This window comes from Pelophylax lessonae (genome assembly GCF_965119305.1).
Source record: "Pelophylax lessonae genome assembly, chromosome: 9".
NCBI classification, from domain to species: Eukaryota; Metazoa; Chordata; class Amphibia; order Anura; family Ranidae; genus Pelophylax; species Pelophylax lessonae.
Genome location: NC_138776.1, coordinates 57,321,104 through 57,344,675, shown reverse-complemented (window position 1 = coordinate 57,344,675; position 23,572 = coordinate 57,321,104). Strand labels below are relative to the sequence as shown.

The window sequence follows — 23,572 nt, the reverse complement described above, 5'->3', positions numbered from 1 at the left end:
GTTAGGCCAGCTATACACACTGATTTCTACTGATTGCCCATCCACACTAAACAGCATAGGTAGATGAATCTCCCGCTGCTGGCTTTTGTATTAGAATTGGAATACTTGAACAGTGGCTGATTGACTGCAGTCACTGTTCAGCCAACAGTTTTCTGCCTGACCACTTCAGATCAAAGGATGTTAGGCAAACTGGTGCCAACAATGGCTCCATTGCTTAAATTTTGAACAGTTGGAAATAAAATCTAACTTTTGTTGACATATTATAAGAATGTCCAATATGTAATTTGATGCCTTTTGGAGATTTTTCCATCTTTCCTTGGCTTCTTTATGCACATTAATACAAATTTTTACCTGGGGTGCCCAAACTTTCGATCACCACTGTATACTATGTTAAATAAAGGTTAGGAGGTCGAGAAGAATTCTCAAACTTTTTTTTTTTTCTAATGAATACATGGAATGTCCATCTGTAATGCCACATGATTAATTACTAATTATTCATGTTGCCCCAGTGACGGTGCTCAGTAGAATGAAATGTACATTCGGTTAGTGGTAGCGGTGACATCTTATCATCTGTAAGAACGCCAGACACTGTGTGTAACCGATTTGACTATAATATCCTTCTTACTTGTAAGTAAATTTCTATACCAATAAATTGTTTTTTTATGGATGTCTGCGCAATTGGTTGTTTCCTCCTTTTTCATGTGTGACAAAAGGAGCTGGAGTGTGGATTACTAGCACAGTTTGTTGTTAATGAAATGAGGTTTATCCATCCATACTGAGAGCCTGGATTTGCTAAGAAAGTGTCATCCCATAGATGAGGCGCTATTTCCTTGCATTGAAAATCTGCAAAAAGGCTGTGTTAGACCTGCAAAGGTCGATCCATCTGGTAAGAGGCAGATCCACTTTTGTGTACAGTGGTGCACAGTCTATTTAAATAGGTTCACAATTTTATACAGGAAGAATCACCTCTGAATGGTGTTTGGGAATCTACACCTGATCACACTATCTTGTGCATGGGACTTTTTTTCATCTATTTATTTAACCATGGACTAACTTTTGGTTTAATTTTTTCACTTTGTTTGTGAAAACACCCTTTAATAATTGATGTTATTAATTATTTTTTTAGGCAGGCAGAGGGGGGAGAGAAGTGGCGCAAACAGACAGTACGGGTGACTGCAAAAGTATACTGTGGGCAGATGGTGGAGTGTAATCCAATAGCTGGACACTTGGATGGCTGCAGGCTTGTAGAGGGTGAAGCGACCTGTATCTCTCTCTCTCTCCTGAAATTATTTTTTTAGCACTGTTGTTTTGAATAAGCGCATTTATTTTCTATATATGATTACTAATTATACCTCCCTCACCCCTGATGAAGGAGTGTAACGCTCCTGCGTTTTTATTGTAAGCTGGATTTGCAGCTGCAGAATCTCCACTCAGTAGTCATGTAGAGATGTGTTGGAATACCAGATCCAACTCTCCAGACTCATCACTGTGGGCCTGTCTGCTTCAGCATACAGATATACACACACTCAATAAGATGTTCCTGGAGTGATAGGATGTATATGATAGTATGGAGGTGATGTGCTGAAGGGACAGGTGTGAGCAGTGACAGTAATGGTAAGCACTTGATAGTAATGTTCAGGAGAGTAGTAGATGGTAATAGGTAGAATGCAGATAGGTTAGTAATCATGTATGGTAACAGGTGGTAAGGACAGCAGATGACATATACAGGATAGACTAACCCAGTGCAAGGATAGATGGTAGTAGACTCAAGAGCTAGCAATCTATGTAACAGTGCAGATGGTAGAATTAGTATGCATAGATAGTAACAGTCCTTAATGTGCAGAAGATGATAGTGTAAGTTAGTTATGGAGGGTTCCCCTGTGGGGTACTTATCACTAGTAAGGTTTAGTAAGTAGAGGGGTCCAGTAGTGAGGGAGTGTTTCGGTAGCGAGATACGGGATCAGTAGCGAGGTTCCGGTCTGTTCCAGGTAAAGGCAAATAGCTGGAGGTTCCGACAGCAAGACAAGGCTTGTAAGCATGTAGGCACACATTGAACGAACAACGTGAGAGAGAACGCCGGCGATTGAAATAGCCGCTCAGCGGCGCTCAGCGATGACGTCATCCGTCTTAAAGGTGTATGCGTTCCACCTAACTAGAAAGGTGGGACGCAATGTTGAAAGGAAAATGGTAAATAAGGGTACCAAAGGTACCAGAATCTTACAAGGAGATATTCATTCTCTGAAACACGTAGAGTAGAGGAAGCTATAGCATATTATCGTTGTCTCTCACAGTTGGTGTTTCTATAGCTGTCCTTACCATGTATACACTGTTTTTTGTAGTTTTTTATTCCATGGTGTATTAATAAAAAAATGAGATTTTGGTTTACCGTAAAATCCATTTCTCTGATGTTCAATGATGGACACAGCTCATGTCATTCTTGACCATTGAGTTATGCTGCCCCCTACAGGAGTAGGACACTAGGCAGAAAAAAATTCTGGCCACACCCGTACTCCCTCTTCCTGCTATAGTCACTCAGTTTTGTTACAAGCAGTGTCAGGAGAATTATAACTCCACAGAGGGGTGGGTGCTGTGTCCGTCAATGAACATCAGAGAAATGGATTTTACGGTTAGTCAAAAATCCCATTTTCTCCTTCATTCATTGACGGACACCGCTCCTGTCATTCTTGACCATTGGGACGTCCCAAAGCAGTGTTAAACATGAGAGGTGGGAAAGAGCAAATAATTTCCAAGGCTAAACAGTAGCCAACCAGGCAACAGGGGCTCAACCAAAACAATACACCCTCAAAGAGGATCAGGTCCTCTTAAACAGCAGCCTGCAAAACTTTGCGGCAAAAGGAAGCCAACACATCCACTTTGTAAAAGTGTGCACTGATGACCAGGTGGCCCGCCTTCCAAACCTGCGTCACTGACACTTGATGATGGAAGGCCCAGGAGGCACTAAGCGCCCTAGTAAAGTGTGCCTTGACAAGGAAAGGAGGAACCTGACTCTTGATGGAATAGGCTTGAACCACCGTCTCTCTGATCCATCTAGAAAATGGTCACAGAGGAAGCAGACAACCCTTTGCGAGGTCCATCCATGAGCACAAATAGAGTCTGACTTCATCAAAGATTCTGTAGCTGCCAGGTACACCCTAATTGCCCGGACCACATCCAAGCCATGCAAGGCAATTTCCTTCGGATGTTTATGCCTGGGACACAGGGAAGGCAACACAATCTCTTCATTCAAATGAAAGTCAGAGACCACTTTAGGAAGGAATGATGGACAGGGTCAAAGCACCACCTTATCCTTGTGAATCACCAGATAAGGTGAACGATATGATAACGCTGCCAGTTCCAACACCCTGCGCGCAGAGGTGATAGCCACCAAAAAGGCCACCTTCTGGGACAGCGTAAGCAGGGGAATCTCCCAAATATTTTCAAAAGGAGGCTTCTGTAGAACTGAAAGCACCAAATTAAGACCCCAAGGCGTCAACAGAGCCCACACTGGAGGAACCAAATGTCGGACACCCTGAAGAAAAGTACGCACTAGGGAGTGTGTGGCCAAAGGTCTTTGGAAAAAGACCGCCAAGGCCGATACCTGGCCCTTGATGGTACTCAAGGCCAATTTCTGTTCAACCCCCCGTTGAAGGAAGGTTAAGATCCAAGCCACCGAGAAGGAGCGAGAATGAACCCCAAGAGTCTCACACCATGCAACGTAGAAGAAGATTTTCTAGCTTTTAACAACGTAGGAACCACAGATTCAGACAAACCTCTATCCTTTAGCACCTTGCATTCAACAGCCAAGCCATTAAAGACAGCAACTGTAAAGCAGGATGGAGGATTGGTCCTTGGGACAGCATATCCTCCCTGAGAGGAAACTTCCAAGGAACGTCGGTGACCAGCCGCACTTGCTCGGCATACCAAGCCCGACGAGGCCAGCCCAGAGCCACTAAGATGACCGGAATCCCTTCTGCCTTGATCCTGCGTAGGAGTCGGGCAAAAGCTTGAGAGGAGGGAAGGCGTAGATCAGACGATACTGACCCCACAGGGCCACCAGCGTGTCTGTGGCATCCGCCAGTGGATCCCTTGACTGCGCCACAAATCTCTGCATCTTTCTGTTGAGCCAAGACGCCAACAGATCCACCTCGGGGGCGCCCCACCGGAGATACAGCTGATGAAACACCTCCGGATGAAGGGACCACTCCCCTTGGTCCAACGAATGCCGACTGAGGTAATTCGCCTGTCATTTTTCCACCCCGGGAATGTGTACGGCAGAGAGTACTGGAACTAACCATTTTGCCCACCTTAGAATGCCGGCTACCTCCAGAGCTGCCAGGAAACTTCTTGTGCCCACTTGGTGATTGACATAAGCCACAGCCATGGTGCACTGGGCATCCCTGAAGACAATCCGTCCAATGATCCAGACACAGTTTGATCGCTTGGAGTTCCAAGACATTGATCTGTAGTCTGGACAGTTCCAGCGTCTAGATTCCCTGAGCAGAATGCTTGCCGAGGACGTCTCCCCAGCCAGACAGGTTGGCATTCCCGGTGACCACTGTCCAATTCAAGGGAAGGAAGGATTTTCCCAGTCGAAGCACCGGAGAACGAAACCACCATATCAGGGACTCCTTTGTTCCCCCACTCAACCGGATCCGATTGTCCAGAGATTGTGGAGTCTTGTCCCACATGGTCAGAATCTCCCTTTTCAGGGACCTCATATGCAACTGTGCAAAGGGAACCACCTTGAGGGTAGATACCATCAGGCCCAGCACTCGCATGCAAGTCTGGAGGGATGACCATTTTTTTGACAGCAGGAGGCGAACTGCAGTCTGCAATTTCTGGAGTTTGTCCAGAGGAAGGAGCACTCTGGCTATGGCCAAGTCCAGAAACAGGCCCAAATAATCCAGCTTTGTGGACGGAACCAGTGCAGACTTCTGAAAATTCTGAATCCAGCTGAACTCCCCTCCCACAGCAAAGCAAAAAAAACGCTGGTGACAAGGAAATCCCCCTGAGGCAGGGATGCCGCCGCTGTTCAAATAGACTCCATTCTGAACTTCTGTACCCGCACAAAGCAGTTTAGTGTCTTGAGGGCCAGGATTGGACATGCTTTGCTTTCCTTCCTGGGGACTGTGAACAGGCTTGAGTAAAAACCCTGAAAACGTTCCAAAGTCGGAACTGGGACAATCACCCCTTGAAGGAACAGGTCTTATGCCGCCCCAAACAGACCCTGTAACCGGTCTGGGGACAGGGGAAGGTTGGAAGGAAAAAACCTTTCCGAGGGACAAGAGCAAAACTCGATCTTGTAGCCAGGCCGAATGACTTCCTGGAACACCCCCTCCCTCTGCCCCCTTCTTTTTTTTTTCCCAGCATCTTCGTCATTATATTTATGCATTGATCCACATATACACTATTACATGTAGAATTCCCATTCTTTGATCTCAGTTTAATGATTTGCTATTATTACATATTTTTGACCACATAAGGTTCCATTGATTTATCCTTTAGCACATTTTTTGGACGCTTTATCCCCGGGTATTCTGTTGTCCGGCGTGTTCCGCCAGACTCTTATGTGTGGAGCTCATCTCCCTCCCCCGTGGTGACTGCTTGCAGGGCCGCTGATAGGGGGGGACCACCAGCCCTCTTGCAGGGGGCCCGAGCACACGGGGGGCCCACACAGAGAGGGGGGATTAGTGATGGACAACAATTACAGAAATCTTCCTCCAGCACCTGAATCTGATCTGTCCCCCTCCCTGCTATCAGCTTTTATCTGTTGAGAAAGAGACAGTCGTATCTCACTAATCCCCCTCCCTTGTGTGGGCCCCCCCCCCTCCCAGCACTTATCTCTGCTCATGAGTTTATTTGTAAATTGTAACTTTGTTTCTCTCTCTCTCTCGGATCACTGAGCTCCAACTGCCCAGCCTGTATATTTTTCTCCTCTCATCTTCTTTTTTATTTAACATAGTTTTTTTTTTTAGATTTAGCAGGAATTATGCGAGGTATGTTATATTTGTGTCTGATAATAGTGATTTTGTTGTAATTTTAGCTAAATATATCTTTAATATTTTCTTGAGGGGCCCTGCCAGGTAGTCTGTAAGGGGCCCCGCGATTTCTAACAGCAGCCCTGACTGCTTGCTTCCAGCCCCTCGGGTTTGGAAGTGACTTGCTGTCCTTGGTGTACTCGGCTCACCCTTAGTTTGGAGAGGGGTGTTACTTTCTGAGCCAAGGTTACTCCACCCCTGGACACTACAGGTTCCGGAGCGCAGAGCGAGTAGCGTGCGTTCCGGGACCGGGAAGTGGAGACAGCACGGCGTGGGACAGAGGATGTGGGGACTCCCGGAGTGGTCGGGGGGATTGATCCCGTGCCAGGGGGGATCGATGCGGCAGGGGGGGGGGATGGCCCCCAGAGCTGGGATACTGAAGAAGCCTCAAGAACATAGTATACATATACATAGCTCAGTAAGTGGGACCATGGATCCCCCAGTGATTTGACTCTACATGCATCATTGGCTAACATTACTCTTTTCAAATTATGCGTCAGCGGTCCAATTACAGGGACATGTTCATTTCCACATGTGGCTGATTCTCTATATGCGATTTTACTCTTCATGTCTGTGAGTATGTCTTTGACATTTTAATAAACCTTTTAAAGGTGTCCACAGGTAATGCACTAGGTGCTTGCGCCCCCTTTTTTCTTTCATTTACCTATGTTTGGAGTCCCCTGCCTGAGAAGAGTGGCATGCCTGTCATCCCCATCAGAGTGAGCGCTTGGGTCATTCGGTTGTGTGAAGATCAGTCAAGGGCTTTTTAGAAGTCTGGTCCGCAGACCAGCATTTGAGTCAAAAGATACGCCGCCAAAACAGAGGCGAGCAATCAGGGGAGCTGCATCCAAAGAGGCATCACAGATAAACTGCAGCCCCTGGACTAGCTGGTCTGTCAGCTTAGCAAAGGCAGAGGGGAGCTCTCTTTAAGGTTCTCCCTCCAGGTCAGGGCGCAGGAGCTTACCCACTCGGTCAGAGTTTGCGACACCAGGGCAATAGTAAATACTGGTCTCATTGCCAAACCAGCTAAGGCAGTGGTTCTTAACCTGGGTTCGATCGAACCCCAGGGGTTCGGTGGGTCAGTCTCAAGGGTTCAGCACACCCTCCGCTAGTACCACTTCGCTGTCAGAGACTATTTCTCCAGTTTTGGGCATGTCCTTCCGCTCCCGCTCCACGCCGTCATCACGGAAATACATAACATCCAGTGGCATAGTGTGAGGGGTGCAGGGGGGGTGACCGCACCGGGCGCAACATCTGGGGGGGGTGCATCTGCTCCGCAGTGTCATGTCACTCACTGTCATTATAGGCTGGCCGCCGCCGCCCACTGAGTCTGCTCGCACTCGCAGCTCTCTCTGCCCCTGGCTCGCTCTCACTGCTGGCTGTGCAGAGGGACTGTCTGGGGGAGGGACTAACCCATGCAGCAGCCGCCCAGCGCAGCGTGGGAGAGAACCACCAGGCCAGGCAGCCGCAGCAGCAGAAGAAGCCGGCAGGTCAGAGGCCAGAGAGCCAGTGGTGACAGTGGTGCTGCAGCCTGCAGGAGGAAAACCTAGCCTGTGATCGGGAGTCTGGACACAGGTGAAAAAAAGGAAGGACTGGAGTAGTACTGGCTGTACTAGTCTAGTGACTGACTGTCTGACTGACTGTGTGAGAACACTAAGAAGACTATGTAAAGGGGATCTATTTTATGGGGAACCTGGCCTACTGTAAGGGGGGAGATCTAAATGGGGGACGGGACCTCACCTCACCCTGGCCTGCTGTAAGGGGGGAATCTATATGGGGGACCTGGGATCTATATGGGGGACCTCACCCTGGCCTGCTGTAAGGGGGTATCTATCGATCCCCCATATAGATCCCCCCTTACAGTAGGCCAGGGTGAGGTGAGGTCCCCCATATAGATCCCCCCCTACAGCAGGCCAGGGTGAGGTTAGGTCACTCTGGGGTCCCCCATATAGATCCCCCCTTACAGCAGGCCAGGGTGAGGCTAGGTCACTCTGGGGTACCCAATATAGATCCCCCCCTACAGCAGGCCAGGGTCCGGACCTCACCTCACCCTGTCCTGCTGTAAGGGGGGGAGATCTATAGGGGGGACGGGACCTCACCCTGGCCTGCTGTAAGGGGGGATCTATATGGGGGACCTGGGATCTATATGGGGGACCTCACCCTGGCCTGCTGTAAGGGGGTATCTATATGGGGGACCAGGTCCCCCATATAGATCCCCCCTTACAGCAGGCCAGGGTGAGGTGAGGTCCCGTCCCCCATATAGATCTCCCCCCTTACAGCAGGATGAGGTGAGGTCCCGTCCCCCATATAGATCCCCCCTTACAGCAGGCCAGGGTGAGGTGAGGTCCGAGGTCCCCCATATAGATCCCCCCTTACAGCAGGCCAGGGTGAGGAGAGGTCCCCCATATAGATCCACCCTTACAGCAGGTCAGGGTGAGGAGAGGTTCCGTCCCCCATATAGATCACCCCCTTACAGCAGGCCAGGGTGAGGTGAGATCCGGGGTCCCCCATATAGATCCCCTTCACCCTGGCCTACTGTAAAGGGGGTGATCTATATGGGGGACGGGACCTCACCTCACTCTGGCCTGCTGTAAGGGGGGATGCTGGACATAAAAACAAAGAAAAGGAACAGACTTTGTTGCGAAAATGACATGAGAGTGGCACTTGCCAAGATAAAGCCGCGCATTTCTGAACTGGTCTCTGAAGACACTAATTTGCAGTAAATATTCATTATTATGTTTTTTTGTGAAAATCATATTTTAATGGTTTTGTTCATTTTGTTCACCTATGTATAAATATATACCTAAAATAATATATACCTATGTTTTGAATTTGAAAAAATCATATTTTATTTTTCCAATTAAGGGTTCGGTGAATGCGCATATGAAACTGGTGGGGTTCAGTACATCCAACAAGGTTAAGAACCACTGAGCTAAGGTGTATATAGTGCAGGCCACAGCCTCTGCCTTCCGGTCAGCCGGGTCCTTAAAGGCCAGGGACTCTTCAACTGGAATCATGGTTGCCTTGTTTAATCTGGAAACCGGAGGGTCCACCACTAGTGGCACAGTCCACTTCTTAAAAAAGGGACTCCTCATAGGGGTAACGCCTAGCAAAATGCTTAGGAATCCCACGGGGACACTTTGGTCGTCCCCACTCTTTAGCGCCAATTCTGTCAAAATAGGCTGGGAAAGGAAACATCTTTGCCGCTCTGGATGGCTTGTGAGTGCCAAAGGGTACCAGCGCCTCCGTCGCAGCTTCAGCTGCGTCCTCCATCTTCAGGGTCTCACGCACAGATACAATCAGTGCATCCACAGCACCTTTTCGTGCGCGGTCGCAGACATCCAGGAACCATTCTCACTATCAGAGGATTCCAGACACATGGTCACAGACCCAGAAGGGTGACCCACGTCCGTGGCTGCCGAATCAGATTCAGGATCTGATGAGACAGATGAGGCAGGGGAAGGTGGAGGGTGCTTTTTGCTAGCCGGTCGCCCGCAAGCCACCTCCCGAGAACAATGGACTCCAGGACTGCTGTCAGTGCATGGATGGATGGTTGGGACCCGGAGGGCCCCTCAGCCTCAGAGAGGGGATCAGGGGGGAAACGTGCTCCAAAGACTCCATGAGTCACCAGGTGGACCCCACAAAAAGGTGTAAACACCTTACTTAGGGGCAGCCCCCACCATGCTAGCAGCACTACCCGGTCGCCAAGTGCAAGCCACAGAACGATCTTCAGGAGAGAGCGAGAGGACCACACCAGACTCAGCACCCGCCAACACAGGCACCTGCAACCACCAGGAAAATCTGCACTACACGTGCAGCAATCAGGAAGCTAAATGATACAGGAGTCACCACCAGGGGATAAGGAGGGGCTCCCACCACCGAAATCGCTGCCCATAGGGTTCACTGTCATGGATGCCGCTATTTGCAATAGCAAACCACAAGAAAATGGCCGCTTGACTACACAAACACGTCCACTGTGTATAGGAATACACAGGCTACAACAAAATGGCAGCCCCACGCTGCACCACGAGGCATACAGGAATCTAGAATTGGGAGACCAGGCCTCAGGACAGATCCAGGCAGGACAGGGGGCCCTGGCAGGGGACCTCACCAGGTATAACCCCCCTGCACAATCGATTGTCAGGTTGCCGGCGGTTACCTCCCCTGGCCCCCTATCGCCAGTTAGCGCCTTGCCTCCACCCCAGGAAAGTGGCCAGGCCACCCAAAAAAAATACATCCCCAGCATACAGTATGTGAAGGGGGGGGTCAGGATGAGGGACTTGGCAAGGGGGGGTGCCCGCAGGAAGGAGGGGAACCCAATGGACCCAAGGAGGGGCCCACATCCACCCCGAAACCCTCCAGGGATAGAGGGGGAACAGCTATTCACCATACCAGGAGGGCACCGCTACAGACAGATCCTCCTCTTTAACGAAATGGGGGGCTGTTGGCCAGGAGGAACGCTGCGACTCAGGACGAGACGTTTAACTCGCAGGGCCAACCCCCGTCCAATGGGGCTATGTCGCTGCCCATCTAGCGTGGAGCTGAGGCCTGCACGCGCTCGCTGGCCAGACTGGGGTGACCACTGGATCTAGATTATCCAGCCTGTCGCCCAGTCCAGCAGTTGATGATAGATCTCACAAGAAAAAAATTTCTATCTAAAAAATGTCCTATCTAAAAAATGTTGCCAGGACCAAAGGACTAGGCAGGAAGAGAGAGTGTACCCCCTGGGACTGCCTATGGTTGTAGCCAGAAGTTTTTTCTGCCTAGTGGCCTACTCCTGTAGGGGGCAGCATAACCCAATGGTCAAGAATGACAGGAGCTGTGTCCGCCTATGAACGAAAGAGAAATATTCTTTTATAATTATTACTCCCATATGTTGTATGATCAAAGTGCCTTTAAAGTCCCAACACCAGGGGAATTGTTATATTTTGTATTTGTATCCCAGGGATGTGGCACATAGTGGAACTTAATCATTTATATCTATACAGTATGTAGCACTGCCCCCTTGTGGGCTGCTGGATTTTCACACTTTTAGGTCCCCCTGGGTTACCGGTAGCAACTGCATGCAAAATCTTAACACTCTAGGGGTTGTTGTTTTTGTTGTTTTATTTGATAAGGGGATGGGAGAAGGGATGAGTGGGATACTCCAACACTTGAACTATTCACAATGCTGAGGACTTCTATCTGAGAATGCGGCAAGGCCGCAGCTTCATCCTGCCACTAGATGAATCTGAGGTAATGTTGCCTTAGTACTTATTTTTAGGGCACACACCCAGTACCCCCTTTGTATCCACCAGCTGACACCCGTCCACTCACTACTCTACTATGGAGTGGCCCACTTCCTGACCGGGTCCTTAGGCACAATCCTCTGTACACACGATACTGCTTTCCAGATTCTCCAGTGCCTCAACTCCTTCGGTCAGCTCTCCTGGACCTCTGGGTTCAGCTCCACACTTCTGGCTTACCGGGCCGACTGCCTGTGACCATGCAACAAACACTGCAGAAGAGAAGGCAGCCACCACCCCCTTTCCAGGACTCTGCTCACCAGCCAAAGACCTTGAGCACATGTGCCCCTGGCTTTTTATACTACACCCCACAATTCCCCCAGACAACAGTCTGTGCCAATCCCTGGGGCTGTATCAAAGCCTGTATGCCCACTGGTCAGGTTTCCTCCACTGTGCAATGTGCCTCCCCATTAGACCAGTGGGGACACTCCCTCAGACCACATGAATCACACACTGAGCACATTGAGCAGACCTAACTCACAGATCCTGCTCCCTGTTAAGCAGAGAGATATAAAGAATTTACCTGCTGCTCCTCTGATAGGCAGACAGAGCCAAAAACTATACTCACTTTCTAGCACCTACCTAGGAGGGTGCTACAAGTATATTATATCTATGGTCAAAATGGCCTAGTACACACCACTAGTTTCAGCGGGTTGAAAGAAAAAAAAACCTGACAGCTCCGGTCAGAGCCCCTGTACTAACAATAAGATGTTAGTACAGCGATCCCCCCTGCTGTTCTATTGTGTTCTGACAGGGGGACTACCCCCTGCCAGAACACTTCGGTCAGCACTCTCTGCCATTGGCTGAGAGTGCTGATTGGAAGCTGGTCGACTGCGGGAGTTTTTTATTAAATCAGCCGATGTCACCCGACATTCAGCCTGTGTGGACTTGGCTTTATTTTGTGAAGATCCCCACACATTTACTTTTTTAAATAGTGTGACAAATTTTACCTTTACCTTGTGAGTAGGCACCTATGTGTCACACATTTCACAGAGCAGGACAGCTTGCAGGCAGCAAGGTACCATGGGATTTTCCTTAGAAAAGCTGCAAATAATGCAGGGAATCCAGGAAGTTGTGGAAAGAGACTGCCAGCAGCAGACAGTACTCACAACATGAAAGGAAATTTCTCAAGTAAGCTTAAATTTGATTTTCAAAAATAACTATTTTCTGTATTGTTGCTGATGTCATAAAATGAAACAGTATGCTGCGACCATAGAATTAATTTTAAAGGTGGTAAATATCTGGGTTAACAGCCACTCTAAGTTCATAGGAAGTATCAGCAAACAGGTTTACAACCTGGGAGCAAGTATTTTGTGAATTGGGGGCACCACATGGAGAGCTGCACCCTTTACGTTTAATTCCTATCCTGCCTTTCATTTTTCATTTCATTTCCTGGCACAGATTTTTACAATATTTATTTTTTTTTAAATAATACTTACTGTACAACTTCATATTCTGGGGTGGAAATGTGATCACTGAACAGCGATATGTATATTTTTCCAGAAATCTTTTCCTTCCCGACCAGAGACACCGAAATTTTGTATCTAAAACCTGTAGAAAGGAAGAAGGTTTCATTTATATTTGGTCACCTGACACAGTTGTGCAATCCATGTTTACCAACATTTCAGTCCTGGTCCTCGGGACACAATTAGGCTCCATGCACACAGGGCGTCATAAAAACTTGCTCCAAAGCTGTTTACATAACGCCGGGAAACAGCAGCTGTAAAAACGTGCTTTCAGTAGCTTTTTCTACTAGCGTTATTGCACGTTTGGCCACAGTAGCTGTTAGCAGCGTTTTTTTCTGCCTCCATTCAAAATCAATGGTTCCCTATTGATTTGAATGGAAGTCACACCGCAGGTCGGATCGGGGTGATCCGACTTGCGGTGCGACCTGCACTGTGAGAATCTTGAGGGGGAACTCCACGCCAAAATGGGGAAAAAAACGGCGTGGGGTTCCCCCCCAGGTTCCAAACCAGGCCCTTCGGATCTGGTATGGAATTTGAGGGTAGCCCCGCGCCGAAAAAACGGCGTGGGGTCCCCCCCAAAATCCATACCAGACCCTTATCCGAGCATGCAGTCCGGCATGCCAGGAAAGGGGAGGGGACGAGCGAGCGGCCCCACCCCCCCTGGATCATACCAGGCCACACGCCCTCAACATGGGGGGGTGTGGGTGCTTTGGGGCAGGGGGGGCTCTGCACCCCGCACCTCAAAGCACCTTGCCCCCATGTTGATGAGGACAAGGGCCTCATCCCCACAACCCTGGCCGGTGGTTGTGGGGGTCTGCGGGCAGGGGGCTCATCGGAATCTGGAAGCCCCCTTTAACAAGGGGGCCCCCGATCCCGGACCCCCTCCTTATGTGAATGGGTATGGGGTACACTGTACCCCTACTCATTCACCCCATAAAATGCAGTGTATGGAAATAACGACAGGAGACGTTTTGGAAAATGTATTAAAAATCTTCATCCGGCTCTTGTCCTCTCCGGGGGTCTTCTCCTCTCCGAGGGTCTTCTGCTCTTTTGCTGTCCGCCCTTCTTGTCTTCTCCTCTCCGGGGTCTTCTGCTGTCTTCTGCTCTTTTGCTGTCCGCCCTTCTTGTCTTCTCCTCTCCGGGGGTCTTCTGCTGTCTTCTCCTCTCCGGGGGTCTTCTGCTGTCCGCCCTTCTGCTGTCCAATCTTCTTGTCTTCTCCTCTCCGGTCTTCTGCTCATTTGCTGTCGGCTGTCCTTCTTCCTCCGGTCCTCCTCCTCCGACGTCTTCAGCGATTATGCCGGCCTCTGGTCTCTGCAGCTTATTATATAGCCATTAGGGGCGTGGTCGCCAGATGACGTCATCGGGAGACCACGCCCCCTTGTGTCACAGATGAGAAAATCGGACGTACGCAGACGTTTCTTTAAAAATCTAGAGGTTTTTCTTTTTCACTTACAGCTTTCAGAGTTTGTAAAAGACCCCCCCCCCCCCCCGCCAAATCATATATTTTCTGAAAGCACATGAGCTGTAGAATAAAAAGAAGGTGCTACTGATTTTAATGCCCTGCGAAAAACAGATGGATGTGGATCCTATTCCTCCTCCATCTAGCAGATCGTATTTTTTTTTTTTTTTTTATTCGGGGGGGGGGGGGTCTTTGGTGAGATATCAGAAGTCTAAACAGACCCCATATCTCTTTTTTTGAGACAGAGGAAGGGACTTAAGAAAGTCCCTTTCTTTGCAGCAATTTACATGAATGAATAAGAAGCCTGTATAGAGACTCCTCATCCATTCATAAACTGACAGTCTGACATAGTAAACACTCAGTTTATGAAGATTGTAGGGAGAGAAATGGTCTAACAGTAAATCAACTGGCACCGTCCCCTGGGGTAAATTGTGAAACAATTGTATAACCAGGTTGGTAGGCAACTGATAGGGTTGGGGGGAGGGAGAGGGAGGGAAGGAGACAAAGGTGGAAATAAATCTACCAAACACTGAATATGGGGATTAAAATGTGCCTATATATAAACGACAAAGACCACAAATAAAAAGATATAACATGTTTATTAAAATTACAAATATAACATATATATATATATATATACACACAGTATATATATAAATATATATATATATATTGTAAGGGATTAGCTCGGTGGTAGGCGTGGATGACCCCTTGGGGGTGCGTTTTCACAGAGAGATAGCCGAGCAGAGGTTGAAAACAAGACTGATTTATTCATGCAATTTACTTCATACAATTGCAAGCGTCAAAACAGCCAAAATAAAATAAAAGACAAAAAAAAATCCTTGCCTCTGTGGGCGGCTACCTTCTCACGCTGGAACCTACCTAAGAAGTCTTTCCAACCTACTGTTGGGCCGACACTGCTGATCCTACAGCAGACACTCAAATGTCCATTTGTTTGCTTTTCACACAGCACAAACATTGTCCATTGAACATGTCCCTTTGTTTTCTTTCACACAGCACATGTTCATTTATAACAGGATCCTTTACTCTTCAGATTCTTCATATTGAACACAGTTCATTTAACAGGTCCCTTTACTCTTCACACTCTTCACATGGAACACTTTGTCTTCTCACCTTTGAGACGTCTTCACTCGTGGTTACCCTCCTTAGCTTCACATCGCTTTAGGGGGTCTTCTCCCATGCTCACCAGCTTGTCGGGAGGCACACATCCGACTGTCCCCCTCTCCCAGCCCACACGGCGACAGGCGGCAGCAGTCCTTCTCCCATGCCCACACGGCGTCGGGAGGTACACGTATGTCTGTCCTCCTCTCCCAGCTCACACAGCGACAGGAGGCAGCACTCAATAGATTTTCTCTGGACAAATTATAGAGTCCTTGATCTCCTCATTCTGAACAGCTGAATGGTTTTCAACTTCCTGCTGGCTCTCTCTGCAGCCAACACCCTATAGTATCAATGAACTTTCAAAGCAGGTGGGAATGTGTCTCCTCTCAGTGACTACATTCCCAGATTTACCTGACTTCCTGTCACATACCCCCCCCTCTTGTTTCAACCCTAGGGTTGGGACACATATTTCCAGGCACGCATGTGTCAGGCACTGCTGACTCACTGATAAGCCTCCTATTATCCTCAAGCTTCCGGATGAAACTGTTTTGTCATCTTCATTGACAGATTTCTCATAAATGCCACACAGTTTGTCTCTCATCTCATATACACATTCTTCAACTGCATTTTTGGCATCATTTTGCTCCTTCTCGTTTCTGTCATCTTCATTGACAGCTTTCTCATAAATGTCAGACAGCTTGTCTCTCATAACCGTCTGTCCAATCCACCATGGAGGACCGTGATCCATAGGCAACTCAATTGGGCTAGTCTTAATGTCTTCAACATTCTTAAGACGCCTCTCTCTGCTATCCATAAATGTTTTCCACAAAACTTTGAGAACCTTTGCTTCACTAAGCTTTGTTCCAAGTAGAGACTCTTGACATCCCTCTGTGACTTGAGTTGCCTCTCCATACATCTGTACACAATCATTGACTTTTTGTTGTAAAAGGGAATGATCTTCCTTCTTGAGCTTTGCTTGCTCTAAGATGCTGTGCAGAGGATTTTCCAATTGAGACAACAGGCTGTCACACATTTCTTCAAAGTGACCCCTGTTCCTTTTCCCAGAGATATCAATATCATTCACCAAACATTTCATATTCATAGGCAGATCGGAAGCATTTGCACTCATCAACTTCTTAAACTTTTCGCCCTCCTGAGCGAGTCGCAGTAAAGGCCTACTATTTGATTTGATATTCAGTTTATATTTCTTGCCAAACTCTTCACAGAAGTAGTCAACCAGAACATCATCAACTTTCCTTACACCAACATAGGGGTTAAAGGCAACAACACAGTTGAACCCAGCGATCTGGGTGGTATCCATTATAGACCTCCTCTCTGCATCAGTGAAGAAGCATGGAACTGCAACACATTCTTTTACAGGTTTCTTCAATGCACTTTCTGCTGAACTATTTGACCGCTCAAGGTCACCTAGTTCTTTTTCTCTATCTGAATTCCACATGGAATGCATCTCAAGATCACGATCAAACTTCTGCCACCCGTCTTTCACCAGTTCCATTTTGGAAACACTCCCTGAAAGGCACTTATTCATTTGCTTCACGTTTTCACCAACAGCCTTAGTTTTCCCCACTAGGTTTTCAGCCTGAACTGAGAAATCATCACATTTCTTACTCAGCTCCTTTGTTTGCTGAAGCTCTAATGATACATTTTCCAATGCTTGAAGTTTTTGAAGGAACGGTTTATTCCAAAGGGGTGATTCAAGCCACATGTCATCACATTTCTGAGGCTCACTCAGGACAGACCCCAAAACACTGATCCTTTTAAAAACTGCATCAGGCACACTATCCCCTCTTTGGGACAGATCCTCTGTTGCCTGGAATTCCTCTTCCAGTTCCTGCAACGGAATCTTCATCTCTTCTACTTGCTGTTCTAAGGCTCGCTTAGACTTTTCTAGCTCCTGAACTCTTTTCACAACATCATCCTTGGAGCTGACCAATTCTTCCATTTCTGTACGCAGCTGTTTGTTAACACTTTCTAGTTCAGCCTTACACTCTAGAGCTTCCTCCAAAGAGCGAGCCAAGAACAGGGCTTTGCTCTCGTTATCACGCACCTCCGTTTCTGCACGGGCGCGTTCTTCTGCATATTTTGCAGACACAGTCTTCTCTTCACCAAGCATCTGATCAAACTTCTTTTTCACATCTTCAACACACTGTAATGAACCAACGCTTTCTTCCATGCGTTTTTTCATATCCGCTATCTGAGCTTGCAATGTTGCGACTTGCTCTGATAGGTTTTTCTTTGCTTCCGCCTCCTTTTTTAATTGTTCCAGGAAGCCATTTTTCTCATCTTCCATTTGTTTGAGCTTTGTGCTAAAACTCAGCCTTTGACACCTCTCTTCCTGTAAGAGTTCCTGCGTGTCTTGCAGCTGCGATTCCAAGATAGAAAAATCTTCCGCAATTTCTCTAGATTTGCTGTCTGCTTGAGAAAGCTGATTTGTAACATTGTCCAACTCAACCTGCAGTCGGTTTGCCTTCTCTGACAGCTTAGCACACAATCGGTCACCTTCTGACACCTTGACTTGCGATTCCAGAAGCTGTGCCTCTACTTTTTCCCTCTTATGTTCACAATCTTCTTTTCCCTGCATAAGAGCCTTCACCTCATTGGCTAGCATCTGGGAATAAGAATGTAATTCTGCCACACAGGCTTCTTTCTCCTTTAACTGCTGCTGGACACGTTGGGCTTCCCCTTTCCAACTTTCACAGTCCGCACGCCATTCATTTACCACATTGCTTAAAGTAGTGAGCTCATACACAGTACTCAGTAATTTAGCCTCTCTTTCACTTTTCTCGTTGTCGCTGAGAGACAATGTCGTTTTCAGAGCGACATTCTGTTCCTGCGACTCCTGCAGGTCTATTTTTGTAGCTCCCAAAGACTGAAGACTTTTTTCCAGCTGATTACGCAACTCCAACATATCAGCCATACTTTGCTTCTGCAAAGTCTGAATTTCACTTTCCTTTTCCATGAGGATGGTATCTTTCTCCATTATAGTCTCTCTGCGTTTTTGCAACTCGACCAAAAGAAGAGCAGTGGATTCTTCCCACTGTAACACATGAGACTTGAGTAGTTCATTCATTTCCTGCAAGTTTCTATGCTCCATTTTAAGCAATTCCAAGGCTTGTTCCTTTTCTTCCATTTTCCGTTGCAAGGCATCCAACTCAGCCCTGCACACATACTCGGTTTCTTCCAAACCGATGGCCTCCATTGGCTGCTGGCGTCTCTGTTTCCAGCCTGCCATGCTCTCTTGATGAGCCTTTTGTTGAGCTGCAAAGCTCTGCTGAAAATCCGCATTTGCCTGCTGTTGAGCTGCATTTGCTTGCTGTTGAGCTGCATTTGATATAATCAGATGTTTCAACATCTCCTCCATTTTGAGTTTACTTTTCATCTGAGCACACTGCGTCTCCATAGCAGTTTCATCAGTGTTGCTAGGGACAACAACCTTCCTCTTTAGTAGACTCTCTTTAGGCATGGATGGGGCTGGTTCAGACGGTAGCATCCCCTCCATCCATAGAATCCGGTCTCTCATTTCATCTATCTTTGCATTTTTCAGGCGTTTTGAACGCCCCATCTTCAATAACTCCACAAACAAATTTTTCACAGTCCAGCAAAAATTTTTCAGACCACTGTCTCTTCAACACATGTAGTTTTTCTCTCTCTTGCAGGATCTCTTTTCCTGCGCACACAGTTTGTGCAGTCACTTGCACCAGACACAACAAAGTTCATCAAAAAATTTTGAGACCGCTGTCTCTTTAAAACACTTTTTTTTTTTTTTTTTTCTGTCAGGATCTTCTCTCCTGCACACATAGATTGTGCAATCTCATGCACCAGATAAAGTTCATCAAACATTTGCACTTCCTTGCAGGGATCTCTGCTTATGCCCACTGCATACCTCCACCATATGTAAGGGATTAGCTCGGTGGTAGGCGTGGATGACCCCTTGGGGGTGCGTTTTCACAGAGAGATAGCCGAGCAGAGGTTGAAAACAAGACTGATTTATTCATGCAATTTACTTCATACAATTGCAAGCGTCAAAACAGCCAAAATAAAATAAAAGACAAAATAAATCCTTGCCTCTGTGGGCGGCTACCTTCTCACGCTGGAACCTACCTAAGAAGTCTTTCCAACCTACTGTTGGGCCGACACTGCTGATCCTACAGCAGACACTCAAATGTCCATTTGTTTGCTTTTCACACAGCACAAACATTGTCCATTGAACATGTCCCTTTGTTTTCTTTCACACAGCACATGTTCATTTATAACAGGATCCTTTACTCTTCAGATTCTTCATATTGAACACAGTTCATTTAACAGGTCCCTTTACTCTTCACACTCTTCACATGGAACACTTTGTCTTCTCACCTTTGAGACGTCTTCACTCGTGGTTACCCTCCTTAGCTTCACATCGCTTTAGGGGGTCTTCTCCCATGCTCACCAGCTTGTCGGGAGGCACACATCCGACTGTCCCCCTCTCCCAGCCCACACGGCGACAGGCGGCAGCAGTCCTTCTCCCATGCCCACACGGCGTCGGGAGGTACACGTATGTCTGTCCTCCTCTCCCAGCTCACACAGCGACAGGAGGCAGCACTCAATAGATTTTCTCTGGACAAATTATAGAGTCCTTGATCTCCTCATTCTGAACAGCTGAATGGTTTTCAACTTCCTGCTGGCTCTCTCTGCAGCCAACACCCTATAGTATCAGTGAACTTTCAAAGCAGGTGGGAATGTGTCTCCTCTCAGTGACTACATTCCCAGATTTACCTGACTTCCTGTCACAATATATATATATATATATATATATAATTCCTCTATTCATATAACATAAAACACATATGATTGTGCTTACCCATCGATAAAATCAAACGTCAAACTTCTTGCAAAGTTTGGTAGCAAGTAATATCACCTTAGCAGCTGTATATAGAATAGCTGAAATTATACAAGATCCCAAAAACATCAAAATATGCAAAGAGCAGCCCAAGTGATAGTGCAGAAAAAGTGGACATATACAAGTGACAAGGCACAATTGCTGAAGAACCCATAATTGGGTAATAAAACTGACAAAATTGCAAGAATATAATTGTATCTATAAAAGTGACCAGAGAGAAGTGCAATTAAAGAGAGTAGTGACCAGAGTATACCCTCAAAAACCTGATGTACAAATATGCCAAAAACATGAGAGAGAAAAAAAACAAAAGGGGGAGGAAGAAAAAAACACCCAATCCAGTGCAACAGTGATTTTATCGATGGGTAAGAACAATCTTATGTGTTTTATGTTATGTGCTGGTTCTTTTTCCTCCCTTCCCTGTCCTTCAACCTGTTTGAAGTCCACCCCCCCCGTTGATCCGTTGCAGCTTGATACCTCACATCCTCATTTTTATGTCCCCCCCCCCTTTTTTTGTTGTTGCTCGTCCATTTGCCTTTCCTTTCCAGATTCTGTTATGATGTACCGATATATTAATTTTTGGTAGCATCAATATTTATCTGAAGTATTGTATGTGATATATATTGATATGTATTGTTGTTTATCTTAGATATTGTAGTTTGCAAGTCTGTCTGATATGTATACAATGCTTGGATTCCGAAGAAGCTATTTCAGCGAAACGCGTCGATCAACAAGCAGATCATGTGATGAATCCTAGACAAACATTGTATATTTATAAGACTAGAGGAATTATATATATATATATATATATATATATATATATATATATATATATATATATATATATTATATTTGTAATTTTAATAAACATGTTATATCTTTTTGTTTGTGGTCTTTGTTGTTGATATAGGCACATTTAAATCCCCATATCCAGTGTTTGGTAGATTTATTCCCACCTTTGTCTCCTTCCCTCCTTCCCTCAACCCTATCAGTCACCTACCATACTGGTTATACAATTAAACACTCAGTTTACTATGATCAGCTGATAGGCTGTCAGTGGACTTAGGAGCGATCGGTAGTGATCGCTGCCCAGGTCCACTGTACTACAGAGAGGGGGCTGGCAAACACATGTTTACCAAGCCCCCCCAATCCCCATCCTCACCAGCATCTGCACACCCCCCCCCCCCCTCGCCCTGACAGCTCGCCGGAGCATAGTGCCGGTCAGCAGCTGCAGGCGATGTGAGAGGAAGGAGGGATGCCGCCGGAGCAGCAGGGATTAATCAGGGGTGCAGGAGCTGGTACGGGAGGGACAAACTTTGATCCCTTCCAGGCCCCATCATGACTTGAAGCAGCCGGGATGCTGGCTTCAATAAGTAAATGCAGGGGATCGGGTTTGCTGGGGGCAGGGATCAGATTGGGTGGGGATATCAGTGATGAGGGGGAAGAAGGGGATAAGAAAGGAGAGTGGGGGGACCAGTTTTAGGTGACAGGGAGCAGCGGGAGGTAGAGAGGCTGGGGACAGGGCAGCAGGGGGGGGGGGTGTTCACATTTTAGGTTAGGTTTTAGGTAATAGCTTTAATCAGCGGATTGTAACCTGCTGATCAAAGTTTAAAAATTGTTCAGCAGAGTCTGCTGAGCAATTCTGTTATAAGTTCATAGTCATTGAAGTGACCATGAGCCTTTAGCAGAGGGAGAAATTAGGTCTGTCTGTCGTACAGACCTGGCCAGCTGCAAGCAGTGCTGTAGGTCTGTGCGGACCTGACAGTAAAAGGGTTTAGAGTGTTACTAACCCCACAACGGTAAAATCAGTCTGTATATGCAGTAAAGCACACTTGTTATACTCACTGTGGAACCTAAGGGGTTAATCCTCTGCATTGTGTAAAACAGCTGTTTGATTTTGTATGTACAGATCTTCCTCTTCTTCCACGGACTCCTAAACATGTCCGCATAAGACAGAGCTTTGGAGTCAGGCTGCACATGCTCAGTTTGGTGTGAATTGCTGGAAAGGTTTTTTCTCTTGAGAGAGTGCATGTGATTAGCACAGGGACAATCAGCACTGTCCAGACAGAGGATCAGGAACCCTGCAGCCTCATAGGACACCTGAGTGCATTATGAAAACTCCTCCTACAAGCTTCACCAGGAACTGATAGAAATCAGAAGACTGCTAGATACTGTTGAAGAGAAAAGTTATTTAGCTGTTTAAATTTTAAAAATAATTGCATTTCCATGTTCTGTGTACTGTGGGAGACCAGATATAGTGAATGTAGGCTCCAGGGTTTAGTTACACTTTAAACACTTGCCGACCAGGTTATATACAAATGACATCCTCGTTCGCTGCAGCAATATGCCATAACCCCGGTATTGTTTTTTTCAGCCGATTCTCAAACCGATAAAAGTGGTCAAAGCTGCGGATTTACCACTGGATCACTTTTAGATGTGGCGGGAGGGGTCGCTCCCTCCCGCTTCTTCCCGGTGATTCTCGGACTTACCTGGCAGATCAGGAAGCCCAAGAACCGATCTGGCAGTTGTGGTAGCTAGTAACAGAGATGAGCGGAGGAAAAATGGCCTCCGCTCATCTCTATGGTCTAGCAAGACTGGAGTGATATCATGACGTCACTTCCACTTCCGGCCCAATGTAAACAAGGCCATTTTTTTAAAGCACTAGATTGTGATAGCCAGGGGCAGACTGGCAACTTTCAGCCCAGGAGGCAAGTAGAAACCAGAGGCCCAGGATGCAGCGACTCGGCCCCCCCCCCTCCCACTCTCCCTATTCCCGTCCTCCTCCTGACCCCTATTCCAAGCTGAAGCCCTGCTCCAGATACTCTCTACTTACCGGCTAAATCCGGGTTCCCGACCTAGCCAGCAGGGGGAGGTTGGGAGGAGCTGGGACAGCTCAGTCGGGACTGGCTGGGAGAGAAGAGTCTCCAGTGGGGCATGGAACTGGCCTCTGCTCAGAGACAGTTTACACCATCCATGCTAGGGGGGGAGGTATGCACTCTGTCCTTGTTTTCAACTTGCACTTAGTAGTCAGCGGCAGGGACTTTTTTTTACTTCTCTTCACCAGGAATCCCTTAAGACATGTCTGTGGCAGAAGCCTTTTTATGGGGCATCAGAGCAGCCCAGGGGGCAATTGCCCGCCTGCCCCCTGGCCCAATCCTCCCCTGGTGATAGCAATAAAAGTGATCAAAACATTTTTTTATAAGGAAAGTGTAAAAAGTACCAAAAAAAAAATTCAAGCGCCAACCCCCCCCCCCCCCCCCCACAGTGGTAAATGCATACATAGGTCATGCCCACATTTGTAAACATTG

The 23,572-nt window shown here is 47.2% G+C and overlaps 1 protein-coding gene across 2 annotated transcripts in view; it reads right to left on the bottom strand.

Moving 5' to 3' along the window:
* The window catches only part of LOC309564635 (pancreatic lipase-related protein 2-like), an 86,809-nt gene that overhangs the window by 29,174 nt on the left and 34,063 nt on the right, over positions 1-23,572 (bottom strand). For both annotated transcript variants that reach the window (XM_082269296.1, XM_082269295.1), the window contains exon 11: positions 12,763-12,874. In XM_082269296.1, the coding sequence (XP_082125422.1) occupies positions 12,763-12,874 (112 nt within the window). The remainder of the gene's footprint in view (positions 1-12,762; positions 12,875-23,572) is intronic.